The 14,727-nt window shown below is 46.3% G+C and overlaps 1 protein-coding gene across 1 annotated transcript in view; it reads left to right on the top strand.

Moving 5' to 3' along the window:
- PTPRJ (protein tyrosine phosphatase receptor type J) overlaps window positions 1-14,727 on the top strand; it is a 130,052-nt gene that overhangs the window by 64,612 nt on the left and 50,713 nt on the right. The window contains exons 4-7 of the mRNA XM_077321570.1: window positions 1,520-1,783; window positions 3,903-4,163; window positions 9,707-9,967; window positions 12,304-12,564. Of these exons, the coding sequence (XP_077177685.1) occupies window positions 1,520-1,783; window positions 3,903-4,163; window positions 9,707-9,967; window positions 12,304-12,564 (1,047 nt within the window). The remainder of the gene's footprint in view (window positions 1-1,519; window positions 1,784-3,902; window positions 4,164-9,706; window positions 9,968-12,303; window positions 12,565-14,727) is intronic.

Raw genomic sequence — 14,727 nt, 5'->3', positions numbered from 1 at the left:
CAAGAGGCTCTTGAGTAAGTTTGTAGTCAGACTTATATATTAGACTTTCATAGGGCAGACTTTTGTAACTCAGAGACATTATGAGAGGGCTTTTGATTGGGGCAAGTGAGTGAATAACATCAAATGGGACCCTCAGTGGAAACCCCACCCCACCCCACCCAGAGAACATAACAAAATGGACATTATGCCAGAAAGAGAGCAAGTTTGGTGTAGTGGTTAGGAGTGACAACTTCTAATCTGGCATGCCATGTTTATTCTGCACTCCCCCACATTCAGCCAGCTGGGTGACCTTGGGCTTGCCACAGCACTGATAAAACTGTTCGAGCAGTAATATCAGGGCTCTCTCAGCCTCACCCACATCACAGGGTGTCTGTTGTGGGAAGAGGAAAGGGAAAGCAAATGTAAGCTGCTTTGAGATTCCTTCAGGTAGAGAAAAGTGGCATATAAGGACCAACTCTTCTTCAACCTTGTCTGGGTTTCTTTTTTGAATGACTCATATCCATCGACCCAGTATATAATGTTACCGGTCATGGGAATCATTCCACCAAGTCTCTGGAATGCCTATGAAATCATACTTCTATGTCTGCATGAGAAGCTCAAGCTGCCTGCATCACTGTATGTCCCTTACTGGTGTTATAACTGCCATATTTTTGGACCTAGACCACAGCCTATGCAATTAGTTCCTAATTCCAACTCAAGTGCTCTCTTCTTAATATGCAAAGCCAGTAGGGATAAGTTTTTATGTTTAACTATACTGGAATTTTAAAGGATAAACAAGGACAAGACAATAACCATTTAATGCAGAATCAATAGGTTTATAAATCCTGAGAATCTAACGAACTCTTTATCTGTCACATTTTTTTTACTATCCAGAATGCAGTCAAGTTTTAAATATAACAAAGCACTAATCTGGTCTTGACATGAAAGAGTACCCAACAGCTTACAAAATGGGGGGGAGGGGATCTTTAAAGGATATTGGCTAATATTCAGGTTTGAAAGTGCAGTGCAGCATAAAATAGGTTTCCAGACTATAATAGTATTAAAACATCAATTCCCTTGGTTTTTGACCTGATGCCTAAAATAAAGCAACATAGGCACCAGTTAAGCCTCCAAGGGAAGAGCCTTCCACAAGTGAAGAATCACTACTGAAAAAGGTTTGACTCTGTTAACATCCACCTCTTCTCTGAAGGCAGAGAGGGCACAGAGAGCAGGGCTTGTGAGGCAGATCTTAACTGGCAAGCTGTACTATATGGGAGGAAGTCATTGTCAAGTACCCTGGGACTCAAGCCTATTCAGTCTTCAAAGGTAAGAACTAGTATTGTAAATTTTGCTCAGAAATAAATGGACAACAGTACAGCATAACAGAATACAAAACTAATAAACTGGATAGCTTGAATATAATCATAATGCTAAGAAGTGACTAGAAATAAATGTGATCTTGCCAATCATGTCTGCTTTTTTCCAGGCGGTGGTATGTATTTATTTATTGAAAGTTAGACAATCCCTCTTCTTTTAACAGTGCCCACTCGTGTCTTTGGCGTTCTTTTTACCAACATCAATGCCACAACCATAAATGTAACATGGAACAACGCAGATCAAAATGCTCATAACTACAGCTACATAATAATTATAATAGATGGAAATGGCCATAATAGGACGGAAAACACAACTAACATCACTACAGTGATTAGCAACCTGGAGCCTGGTACATTATATACATTCACAATATATCCAGAAGTTGGTGGAACAAGTGGAGATGCATATACTGACTCCACCTTTACAAGTAAGCATTAAGAGTTCTGTTCAATGCATGTTTATATAGGAGTATAAGTATTAATGAGTTAGTGAGACTTGTTTCTGACTATGTTTGCGTAGGATTGCATTGCATGTCACGAAGATGTTAGAAGAAACCATAATTAAACCAGCTTGATATTGGTTTGAAAGTATTATTATTATAAAATTTTGCAGTAAAGCACAATCTTAATAAATTCTGTTAAATTTGTGGCGTCTAAATCAATTTAGTTTATAGTTTATTCTATAGTAAAAGAGATCCTACCATAGTGGTTGAAGAGTTCACTCAGCTTTTACAATTTTTGAATAGCTCTACCTCAATCATTTCAACTGTTTTCTACTCCCTGACACACACATATCATAGAATCATAAAATCATAGAATCACAGAATATTAGAGTTGGAAAGGGACCTCAGGGGTCATCTAGTCCTACCCCCCCCCGCACTATGCAGGACACTCACATCCCAATCGCTCACCTACTGTAACTTGCCACCCCTTTGCCTTCACAGAATTAGCCTCTCCGTCAGATGGCTATCTAGCCTCTGTTTAAAAATTCCCGCCACCTCCCAAGGAAGCCTGTTCCACTGAGAAACCGCTCTAACTGTCAGGAACTTCTTTCGTATGTTTAGATGAAATTTCTGTTGAATTAAATTCATCCCATTCGTTCTGGTTTGTCCCTCTGGGGCAAGAGAGAACAATTCTGCTCCATCATCCATATGGCAGCCTTTTAAATACTTGATGATGGTTATCAGATCCCTTCTCAGTCGTCTCCTCTCTAGGCTAAACAGAACAAGCTCCCCCAACCTTTCTTCATATGTCTTGGTCTCCAAAGCCCTCACCATCTTTGTTGCCCTCCTCTGGACACGTTCCAGTTTGTCAACATCCCCCAAAACTGAACACAGTACTCCAAGTGAGGCCGAACCAGAGCAGAGTAAAGCAGTACCATGACCTCCTGTGATCTGGACACAATACTCTGTTTGATACAGCCCAAAATCCCATCTGCCTTTTTAGCCACTGAGTCACACTGCTGACTCATGTTCAATGTATGGTCTACTAAGACTCCTAGATCCAGTGCCAAATTTCTGCTTGCTGTAAAGTTCTTGTATAAACTGAAATGCAAGAAAAAGACTAGCTGCTGCTGACACCATCAGACTTGTTACATCCCCAATAGTATTTCTTCTTGCTCAAGATGTTCTGCAACTAATTTCAGAGTACTTACATAGTATAGAGAGAGGAAAGCACTTTGTGTTGCCCAAGAATTTGCATGAGTAGAAATGCATTATTTCACTTATGGTTTCCACTTGTACTTTGCTAGATCCAAGGCAGAGGGGTTTGTACTCATAGCCACCTTGAGTGTTCTTTTGAACAGAAAGTCAGGCTACAAATAAATGAGTAAAGTATTTCTAATCAGTTGTAATCCATATTAGTGTGTAGGTCCTTTGTCTCTTGCCCCAGGTTGTGCTATTCTGGGTTTCTTGATTCTCCATTTCATATGCCTCAGTGTTTAGTTGAGAGACAAGGCGAGACCAATTTCTGGCCAGCAGAAGTGTCGCCCATGATTTTTTTCATCTATTATTCCAACTATATTTCTGACCTTATTTATGACAATCAGATACCATAAGCACCTACACAAGTGCATTTTTGGATTAATCCTAGGCAAAGGGCAGCAACAAATGCCAATAGTGACAAAGGTCAACTGAACTAAAATTATCTTCTAAATGATAAAAATTTAAGAGGTTTTCTCAGTGTAAGCCTATCACCACAGAAAATACCTCGTCATTGATTGCCAACTGTGTCAGTAATGGGATGCAAGCACAACCTCAGAAAGTAACTACAGTGAATGGGCAGGAGTGTGTGGAAGCAGGTGTTCTCACACATGCCATATATGATTAAGAGCTTCACGGGCCTTGGCCAACACATGGATCAGTTCCTTCATCTGGACTACTCATTAACTGAAATTAAAAGGTCTATACTATAACAAAAAAAGTGGTATGTTAGGTAACCAAATTGCAGTACATGGTATGTCTTGCAAGAGACTTTGGACAGCATAATCTAAAAATGAAATTACACTTTATTTTACCTGTGCAAATAATTCCCTTTTTTAAAAAACAGTGCCCAATGCAGTATCTGGCTTCCACATCGAAAACATCAATTCCACAGCAGTCAATTTAAGATGGAACAACACCGACACAAATTCTGCTAACTACACTTACGAAATAGTCTTTGGAAAATATGGAACTGAAATGAGTGTATTAACTAATGACACCAGGACAACTATTGGAAACTTGGAACCTGGTACAATGTACACATTCACAATATTTCCAAAAGCAAATGAGACTAAAGGAGATTCCACAACTGCATCAATTTATACAAGTAAGTAACTAAAGCTACACGATGTTGTTGAGGCACTACGTATTTTTGTGTGTCAGAGGTACACTGCATACCTTTGCCATAGGTCAAACCAAGTACGATAGAATTGAGATAGAGTAAAAGAGCCTCTTGTGGCACAGAGTGGTAAGGCAGCAGAAACGGTAATGACTGGGGAAGGCACTGGCAAACCACCCCGTATTGAGTCTGCCATGAAAAGCTAGAGGGCGTCACCCCAAGGGTCAGACATGACCGGTGCTTGCACAGGGGATACCTTTACCTTTTAACTAGCAAAAGCTTCTTCCCTGTGGTGTCTGTTGGTTTCTATAGCTCTGCAGAAGAAGCATATGTGTGTGTTTGTGTGTGTATGTTCACAAACACCCCTCTTTCCCCAATATCTGGATAACCGTGGAGGACACATATCCAGCCTGTGCAGAGGCACCTGCATGGGTTGCCAGTTTTGGCCCAGATCAGGTTCAGGGTTTTGACTTTTAAGGCCATCCACGGCTTGGGCCCAACCACCTGAAGGACCGCTTATCTCCTTATGCTCCCCACAGAACTCTTTGCTCTGCGGGTTTTAATCTGTTGGTGGTTCCTGGCTCGAAGGAAGTACGCCTGGCCTCAACCAGGAACAGTGTTTTCTTAGTCCTGGCCTTGACACGGAAGAATGAGCTCCCGGGTGAGCTGAGGGCCCTGGTGGAGCTAACAGAGTTACATAGCGCCTGTAAATCAGACCTCTTCTGCCAGATCCTGGGTTGAGACCAGGGTTAAGATCAATTTGGCCCCAATTCAGGCTGCGGCACTTACATAATTGCATCCCACCCTATGTTAGTAGTCTGCTCAGAAGCTAGAGGGTATTCTTTTTAGCTGCCATTCTTGGAGGATTAGTTTGGGGGGATTTACTGAGTCTTTTTATTAAATTATGAATGTTTTATTGTAAGCTGCCTAAGTTCGTAGTCTGCTCAGAAAGTAAATGGTATCTTTTTTACCTGCCATTCATGGGGGCTATAGTAGGATCTCTAGAAATTAAATGTGGGGATTATAAATCTATTTAGTTTATAGGTTGTTCTATAGGAACGTGGATCTTACCACAAGAGATGTGGAGTTTCCTCTGCTAGCTCAATTTTTTAACAGCTGTGCCTCAATGAGGAGTTCACCTCTTCCAACTTTATTCTGCTCTACCACACACATATCTAGAATTCCTTTTGCTACCACTAGATTGTGGATTAGAGGATTAATGGTGTGGCAACCTTACATTATCTTATTTTAAATACTAGCTTCAAAGCCCATTCCTAAGAATGGGCTTTGAAAGGGCCCCCACCTGCCCACCCCCCGCCCATGCCATTTAAGGAGGCTTTGGGCCACTTGGACTCTGGAGAAGCTTGCAGCCGGATGAAGCAGCACAGGCAGGGGCTGACCAGCTCATCAGCAGGCCTGGGATGGAACTTGTTAGCAGGGCAGGACAGCACGGAGCTCGTTAGCAGGACGGGCTCTTAGCACAGGGTGGGAGGGAAGTCATTAACAGCCCCGGGATGGAGGTTGTCATCAGGGCAGGACTGGAGGGAGGTCGTTATCAGCCCTGGGAGGGAGGTTGTCAGAGGGCAGGACCACATACAGCTCGGCACAGAGCTCATTAGCAGCCCCGGGAGGGGGGTTGTTATCAGCCTGGAGTGCTCGCCCCCTCCACCACCACCCTTCACCCAGGGCCCTCTCCCCTGGCCTGCTGCTGGCTCTGCAGCAAGGCATGTCTGAGAGCAAAGAGGCTAGCATTCAGGAATGGAGGGCAGAAGCAGTATGGGCAGGGCCAGTCAGGGTGCGGCAAGCTTTGCTGGCTGCTCCCTGATTGGCCCTATTCTAATTCAGACACCCCAGACACGTTGCACCCCCAGGCTATTTCACATATATTAAGAGGAACAATGGATAAGTATTTTAAACACCATCCTCTAGCAATCCACCATGGAAGCAAGGAAAATCATATTTGCACCCATATAGTTACTATCTTCATTACCTTCTGTTGTATCTTGATGAGTATGAACTAAGTTAGGCTTTATATGTCAGCGCAAAGACCAAATAACACTAATTTGGGGGCGGGGGGGACAAACATTATAAGCAAAAGCTATCATTGGATACCAAAAGCAAAAACATATTTATTTTTTGTAACTACCCCTCTCAGCACAGCTGTCTCAGGGTGGTTTACAACAAAACATACAATAGTAACATCAATTAAGATTGGAACCATTAAAATATAACAGATGTGTCTAGCAAGACAGCATAATTTCCACGGACGGTGGCCTGGTCGATATGGACGTTACCCTTCAAATCTTCGTCCCATCCCCGGGTTCATGGGGGAGAGGGCTAGGGTGGAACCGGTGTTGATCCTATGCAATGCCAGGTCAATAAACAACCAGTCCTCAACCCTGCGGGATTACTTCGTAAGGCATGAGGCTGACCTGGCTTGCGTGATGGAAAGCTGGGTGCGCGAAGGCGAGACCGTCGCCTTGAAAGATCTGGCACCGCCTGGGTTTTCCGTCCTGCATCAACCCCGGCTCCATGGGAGGGGAGGTGGGGTGGCAATTCTGGTCAGAGACACCTTCTCCTTCAGGGCTCTCCCTGCGCCAACGATTCCGGGGATTGAGTGTGTCGGTCTTGGGTGGGAATCGGTCGAGAACGTGGCGATCTGGTTGGTGTATCGATCACCCACTGCCCCGCCCGATTCCCTGCCAGGCCTGCTGGAGGCGGTGGCTGCCTGGACGTTGCAGTACCCAAAACTTTTAGTTTGGGGGGACTTCAACGTTCATGCGGATGCGCCGTCTTCAGGACTTGGCCTGGATCTAGTGTCAGCCATGGAGACACTAGGGTTCTCGCAGATTGTTGCTGGTCCCACCCATCAGGCTGGTCACACCCTCGATTTGATCTTTGGTGCAGGTGTAGCGGTAGATCTGGTGGCGAATAACATCGTTCCATGGTCAGACCACCATGCCCTGAAGGCTCGACTGAGGATACCACCCCCTCTCCATTTGGGTGACGGACGTATTCTAGTCCGCCCGCGGAGACTCATGGAATCTGAGAGATTCCTGAATGCCCTGCGGGACCCGATACCCTCCAGCACCTCGTTGACGGCCTTGGTGGAGGACTTGCAGTCCCGCCTTACGACCGCCATTGACGAGATTGCTCCTAGGCGCCCTCTCCGCCTTCGCCTCAAACAGGCTCCATGGTATTCCCAGGAGCTTCGGGAGAGGAAGAAGGAAGTGAGATGGCTTGAGCGAGCGTGGAGGAAGACTCGTGATGAAGCTACAAGGACATCTCATCGCACGCTTATGAAGGCGTATGAGAATGCGGTGAAAGCGGCGAAACAAGACTTCTACGCCGCAGAAATCGCGTCCGCAAGCTCTCGCCCAGCACAATTATTTAAGGTAATTAGATCACTTACCGCCCTGGAAGAAGGGCGACAAACGATAAGGGAATTGGAATTGAGCTGTGTGGCATTATCGAGCTATTTTGCGGACAAAGTCCTGCCGCTCCGCCGTGACCTACCTGCCACGATTGATACAGTTAGTGAACTGGAAGCTCCGTGGCCGTCAAGGGGGTTAGTGTTTGATGGCTTCAGGCAGCTCTCTGTAACCGAAGTGGACAAGTTACTGGGTTCAGTGAGGGTGACCACTTGCCCCTTGGATCCCTGTCCGTCCTGGTTGCTCAAATCGGGCGACCAGCGGATAGGAGGCCCCTTGAGGGAGATTGTCAACCTCTCCTTAACATCTGGAGAGTTTCCCAAGGGGCTCAAGGAAGCAGTGATACACCCCTTACTGAAAAAGCCATCATTGGGCCCGCGGAACCCCGCCAGTTACCGCCCAGTTTCGCATTTGGCGTTTCTGGATAAGGTGATAGAGCGGGCCGCAGCGGACCATCTCCTAGGTTTCTTGGATGAAACTTCGGCCCTCGACCCATACCAGTCTGGCTTCTGCCCTGGCCACGGGGTGGAGACCGTGCTGGTCGCCCTCATGGATGATATCCGGCGCCAGCTGGATCGGGGCGGCTCCGCCATTCTCGTGCTTCTAGACCTGTCGGCCGCATTTGATGTGGTCGACCACGAGGTATTGGTACACCACCTCGCCGGAGCTGGAATAAGGGGGACTGCGCTTCAATGGCTGGTCTCCTTCCTCCAGAACCGGACGCAGAGGGTTGCGATGGGGGAGAGTATGTCGAGCCCTTGTGAGCTCCCTTGTAGGGTTCCGCAGGGGGCGATACTCTCTCCCACACTTTTTAACATCTATATGCGCCCTCTAGCCCAGCTGGTCCGGGGCTATGGACTGGGTTGCCACCAATATGCGGATGACACCCAGCTCTACTTCCTAATGGACGGCCGGCCTCCACCCCGGATACATTTGCCACCTGTTTGGAAGCGGTAGCTGGATGGCTCAAGCAGAGTCGCCTGAAACTCAACCCCTCCAAGACGGAGGTCCTGTGGCTGGGCAGAAGAGGGCAGGACCAGGAAGCGCTCTTCCCATGCCTGAACGGGGTGCAATTAACACCTGCACCAGTTGCCAGGAATTTGGGAGTGACATTTGATGCCTCCCTCTCTATGGAGGCTCAGGTCACCAATGTAGCTCGGATGGCATTTTTCCATCTTTGCCAAGCCCGGCTACTAGCGCCCTACCTGTCCTCGGAACACCTGGCCACAGTGATCCATGCAACGGTCATTTCCAGATTAGACTTCTGTAACTCGCTCTACGCGGGCCTTCCCTTGTCTTTGACTCGGAAGTTACAGCTGGTCCAAAATGTGGCTGCCAGGGTCCTCACTAGAACACCTTTGAGGGCCCACATTCAGCCGGTGCTTTGTCATCTGCACGGGTTACCAGTCTGTTTCCGAATCAGATTCAAGGTATTGGTATTTATCTTTAAGGCTATACGCGGCCTGGGTCCCGTCTACCTGCGGGACCGCTTGGTTGCTTATGCCCCCCGCAGGGCACTCCGCTCTGCGGGTATGAATTTACTGGTTGTCCCGGGCCCACGGGATGTTCGCCTGGCCTCGACCCGGGCCAGGGCCTTTTCAGTCCTGGCCCCAACCTGGTGGAACGAGCTCCCAGAAGAGCTAAGGGCCCTGCAGGATCTACCAGCTTTCCGCAGGGCCTGTAAGACGGAGCTCTTCCGCCAGGCATATGGTTGAGGCCAGGGGAGCTCTCCCACTAATCCATCAGAGGATCCCCTCCAATATTGAGATCTCTAACACCGAGATCATGGTTAGATGTATTGTATTGGTGCCACCCTCTTCTGAACATTATTCTCTCCACCAGGCTGAACTAAGATCAGAATTGTGACCACTGCCGCTATATGTTATATGTTATATGTAACGTTTAATTGGGGTTTTTATGGGGATTTTATTGTGTTTTAACTATTTATGTTGTAAACCGCCCTGAGACCTATTGAGAGAAGGGCGGTCTAAAAATTAAATAATAATAAAATAATAATAATAATAATAATTTAAAAATGAAATGCTATTTTGTTTTAGATGTGCAAATAATTCCCTTTTTTAAAAATAAAAACAAAAACAGAGCCCAATGCAGTATCTGGCTTCCACATCGAAAACATCAATTCCACAACAGTCAATTTAAGATGGAACAACACCGACACAAATTCTGCTAACTACACTTACGAAATAGTCTTTGGAAAATATGGAACTGGAATGAGTGTATTAACTAATGACACCAAGACAACTATTGGAAACTTGGAACCTGGTACAATGTACACATTCACAATATTTCCAAAAGCAAATGAGACTAAAGGAGATTCCACAACTGCATCAATTTATACAAGTAAGTAACTAAAGCTACACGATGTTGTCGAGGCACTACGTATTTTTGTGTGTCAGAGGTACACTGCATACCTTTGCCATAGGTCAAACCAAGTACGATAGAATTGAGATAGAGTAAAAGAGCCTCTTGTGGCACAGAGTGGTAAGGCAGCAGAAACGGTAATGACTGGGGAAGGCACTGGCAAACCACCCCGTATTGAGTCTGCCATGAAAAGCTAGAGGGTGTCACCCCAAGGGTCAGACATGACCGGTGCTTGCACAGGGGATACCTTTACCTTTTAACTAGCAAAAGCTTCTTCCCTGTGGTGTCTGTTGGTTTCTATAGCTCTGCAGAAGAAGCATATGTGTGTGTTTGTGTGATGTTCACAAACATCCCTCTTTCTCCAATATCTGGATAACCGTGGAGGACACATATCCAGCCTGTGCTGAGGCACCTGCATGGGTTGCCAGTTTTGGCCCAGATCAGGTTCAGGGTTTTGACTTTTAAGGCCATCCACGGCTTGGGCCCAACCACCTGAAGGACCGCTTATCTCCTTATGCTCCCCACAGAACTCTTTGCTCTGCGGGTTTTAATCTGTTGGTGGTTCCTGGCTCGAAGGAAGTACGCCTGGCCTCAACCAGGAACAGTGTTTTCTTAGTCCTGGCCTTGACACGGAAGTATGAGCTCCCGGGTGAGCTGAGGGCCCTGGTGGAGCTAACAGAGTTACATAGCGCCTGTAAATCAGACCTCTTCTGCCAGATCCTGGGTTGAGACCAGGGTTAAGATCAATTTGGCCCCAATTCAGGCTGCGGCACTTACATAATTGCATCCCACCCTATGTTAGTAGTCTGCTCAGAAGGTAGAGGGTATTCTTTTTAGCTGCCATTCTTGGAGGATTAGTTTGGGGGGATTTACTGAGTTTTTATTAAATTATGAATGTTTTATTGTAAGCTGCCTAAGTTCGTAGTCTGCTCAGAAAGTAAATGGTATCTTTTTTACCTGCCATTCATGGGGGGTATAGTAGGATCTCTAGAAATTAAATGTGGGGATTATAAATCTATTTAGTTTATAGGTTGTTCTATAGGAACGTGGATCTTACCACAAGAGATGTGGAGTTTCCTCTGCTAGCTCAATTTTTTAACAGCTGTGCCTCAATGAGGAGTTCACCTCTTCCAACTTTATTCTGCTCTACCACACACATATCTAGAATTCCTTTTGCTACCACTAGATTGTGGATTAGAGGATTAATGGTGTGGCAACCTTACATTATCTTATTTTAAATACTAGCTTCAAAGCCCATTCCTAAGAATGGGCTTTGAAAGGGCCCCCACCTGCCCACCCCCCGCCCATGCCATTTAAGGAGGCTTTGGGCCACTTGGACTCTGGAGAAGCTTGCAGCCGGATGAAGCAGCACAGGCAGGGGCTGACCAGCTCATCAGCAGGCCTGGGATGGAACTTGTTAGCAGGGCAGGACAGCACGGAGCTCGTTAGCAGGACGGGCTCTTAGCACAGGGTGGGAGGGAAGTCATTAACAGCCCCGGGATGGAGGTTGTCATCAGGGCAGGACTGGAGGGAGGTCGTTATCAGCCCTGGGAGGGAGGTTGTCAGAGGGCAGGACCACATACAGCTCGGCACAGAGCTCATTAGCAGCCCCGGGAGGGGGGTTGTTATCAGCCTGGAGTGCTCGCCCCCTCCACCACCACCCTTCACCCAGGGCCCTCTCCCCTGGCCTGCTGCTGGCTCTGCAGCAAGGCATGTCTGAGAGCAAAGAGGCTAGCATTCAGGAATGGAGGGCAGAAGCAGTATGGGCAGGGCCAGTCAGGGTGCGGCAAGCTTTGCTGGCTGCTCCCTGATTGGCCCTATTCTAATTCAGACACCCCAGACACGTTGCACCCCCAGGCTAATTCACATATATTAAGAGGAACAATGGATAAGTATTTTAAACACCATCCTCTAGCAATCCACCATGGAAGCAAGGAAAATCATATTTGCACCCATATAGTTACTATCTTCATTACCTTCTGTTGTATCTTGATGAGTATGAGTTAAGTTAGGCTTTATATGTCAGCGCAAAGACCAAATAACATTAATTTGGGGGCGGGGGGGACAAACATTATAAGCAAAAGCTATCATTGGATACCAAAAGCAAAAACATATTTATTTTTTGTAACTACCCCTCTCAGCACAGCTGTCTCAGGGTGGTTTACAACAAAACATACAATAGTAACATCAATTAAGATTGGAACCATTATAATATAACAGATGTGTCTAGCAAGACAGCATAATTTAAAAATGAAATGCTATTTTGTCTTAGATGTGCAAATAATTCCCTTTTTTAAAAATAAAAACAAAAACAGAGCCCAATGCAGTATCTGGCTTCCACATCGAAAACATCAATTCCACAGCAGTCAATTTAAGATGGAACAACACCGACACAAATTCTGCTAACTACACTTACGAAATAGTCTTTGGAAAATATGGAACTGGAATGAGTGTATTAACTAATGACACCAGGACAACTATTGGAGACTTGGAACCTGGTACAATGTACACATTCACAATATTTCCAAAAGCAGATGCAACTAAAGGAGATTCCACAACTGCATCAATTTATACAAGTAAGTAACTAAAGCTACACGATGTTGTCTAGGCACTACGTATTTTTGTGTGTCAGAGGTACACTGCATACCTTTGCCATAGGTCAAACCAAGTACGATAGAATTGAGATAGAGTAAAAGAGCCTCTTGTGGCACAGAGTGGTAAGGCAGCAGAAACGGTAATGACTGGGGAAGGCACTGGCAAACCACCCCGTATTGAGTCTGCCATGAAAAGCTAGAGGGTGTCACCCCAAGGGTCAGACATGACCGGTGCTTGCACAGGGGATACCTTTACCTTTTAACTAGCAAAAGCTTCTTCCCTGTGGTGTCTGTTGGTTTCTATAGCTCTGCAGAAGAAGCATATGTGTGTGTTTGTGTGATGTTCACAAACATCCCTCTTTCTCCAATATCTGGATAACCGTGGAGGACACATATCCAGCCTGTGCTGAGGCACCTGCATGGGTTGCCAGTTTTGGCCCAGATCAGGTTCAGGGTTTTGACTTTTAAGGCCATCCACGGCTTGGGCCCAACCACCTGAAGGACCGCTTATCTCCTTATGCTCCCCACAGAACTCTTTGCTCTGCGGGTTTTAATCTGTTGGTGGTTCCTGGCTCGAAGGAAGTACGCCTGGCCTCAACCAGGAACAGTGTTTTCTTAGTCCTGGCCTTGACACGGAAGTATGAGCTCCCGGGTGAGCTGAGGGCCCTGGTGGAGCTAACAGAGTTACATAGCGCCTGTAAATCAGACCTCTTCTGCCAGATCCTGGGTTGAGACCATGGTTAAGATCAATTTGGCCCCAATTCAGGCTGCGGCACTTACATAATTGCATCCCACCCTATGTTAGTAGTCTGCTCAGAAGGTAGAGGGTATTCTTTTTAGCTGCCATTCTTGGAGGATTAGTTTGGGGGGATTTACTGAGTCTTTTTATTAAATTATGAATGTTTTATTGTAAGCTGCCTAAGTTCGTAGTCTGCTCAGAAAGTAAATGGTATCTTTTTTACCTGCCATTCATGGGGGCTATAGTAGGATCTCTAGAAATTAAATGTGGGGATTATAAATCTATTTAGTTTATAGGTTGTTCTATAGGAACGTGGATCTTACCACAAGAGATGTGGAGTTTCCTCTGCTAGCTCAATTTTTTAACAGCTGTGCCTCAATGAGGAGTTCACCTCTTCCAACTTTATTCTGCTCTACCACACACATATCTAGAATTCCTTTTGCTACCACTAGATTGTGGATTAGAGGATTAATGGTGTGGCAACCTTACATTATCTTATTTTAAATACTAGCTTCAAAGCCCATTCCTAAGAATGGGCTTTGAAAGGGCCCCCACCTGCCCACCCCCCGCCCATGCCATTTAAGGAGGCTTTGGGCCACTTGGACTCTGGAGAAGCTTGCAGCCGGATGAAGCAGCACAGGCAGGGGCTGACCAGCTCATCAGCAGGCCTGGGATGGAACTTGTTAGCAGGGCAGGACAGCACGGAGCTCGTTAGCAGGACGGGCTCTTAGCACAGGGTGGGAGGGAAGTCATTAACAGCCCCGGGATGGAGGTTGTCATCAGGGCAGGACTGGAGGGAGGTCGTTATCAGCCCTGGGAGGGAGGTTGTCAGAGGGCAGGACCACATACAGCTCTTCACAGAGCTCATTAGCAGCCCCGGGAGGGGGGTTGTTATCAGCCTGGAGTGCTCGCCCCCTCCACCACCACCCTTCACCCAGGGCCCTCTCCCCTGGCCTGCTGCTGGCTCTGCAGCAAGGCATGTCTGAGAGCAAAGAGGCTAGCATTCAGGAATGGAGGGCAGAAGCAGTATGGGCAGGGCCAATCAGGGTGCGGCAAGCTTTGCTGGCTGCTCCCTGATTGGCCCTATTCTAATTCAGACACCCCAGACACGTTGCACCCCCAGGCTAATTCACATATATTAAGAGGAACAATGGATAAGTATTTTAAACACCATCCTCTAGCAATCCACCATGGAAGCAAGGAAAATCATATTTGCACCCATATAGTTACTATCTTCATTACCTTCTGTTGTATCTTGATGAGTATGAGTTAAGTTAGGCTTTATATGTCAGCGCAAAGACCAAATAACATTAATTTGGGGGCGGGGGGGACAAACATTATAAGCAAAAGCTATCATTGGATACCAAAAGCAAAAACATATTTATTTTTTGTAACTACCCCTCTCA

This window comes from Paroedura picta, chromosome 2, assembly GCF_049243985.1.
Source record: "Paroedura picta isolate Pp20150507F chromosome 2, Ppicta_v3.0, whole genome shotgun sequence".
NCBI lineage: Eukaryota > Metazoa > Chordata > Lepidosauria > Squamata > Gekkonidae > Paroedura > Paroedura picta.
The sequence above is the reverse complement of the archived record's forward strand: the minus strand, read 5'-3'. Positions and strand labels throughout refer to the sequence as shown.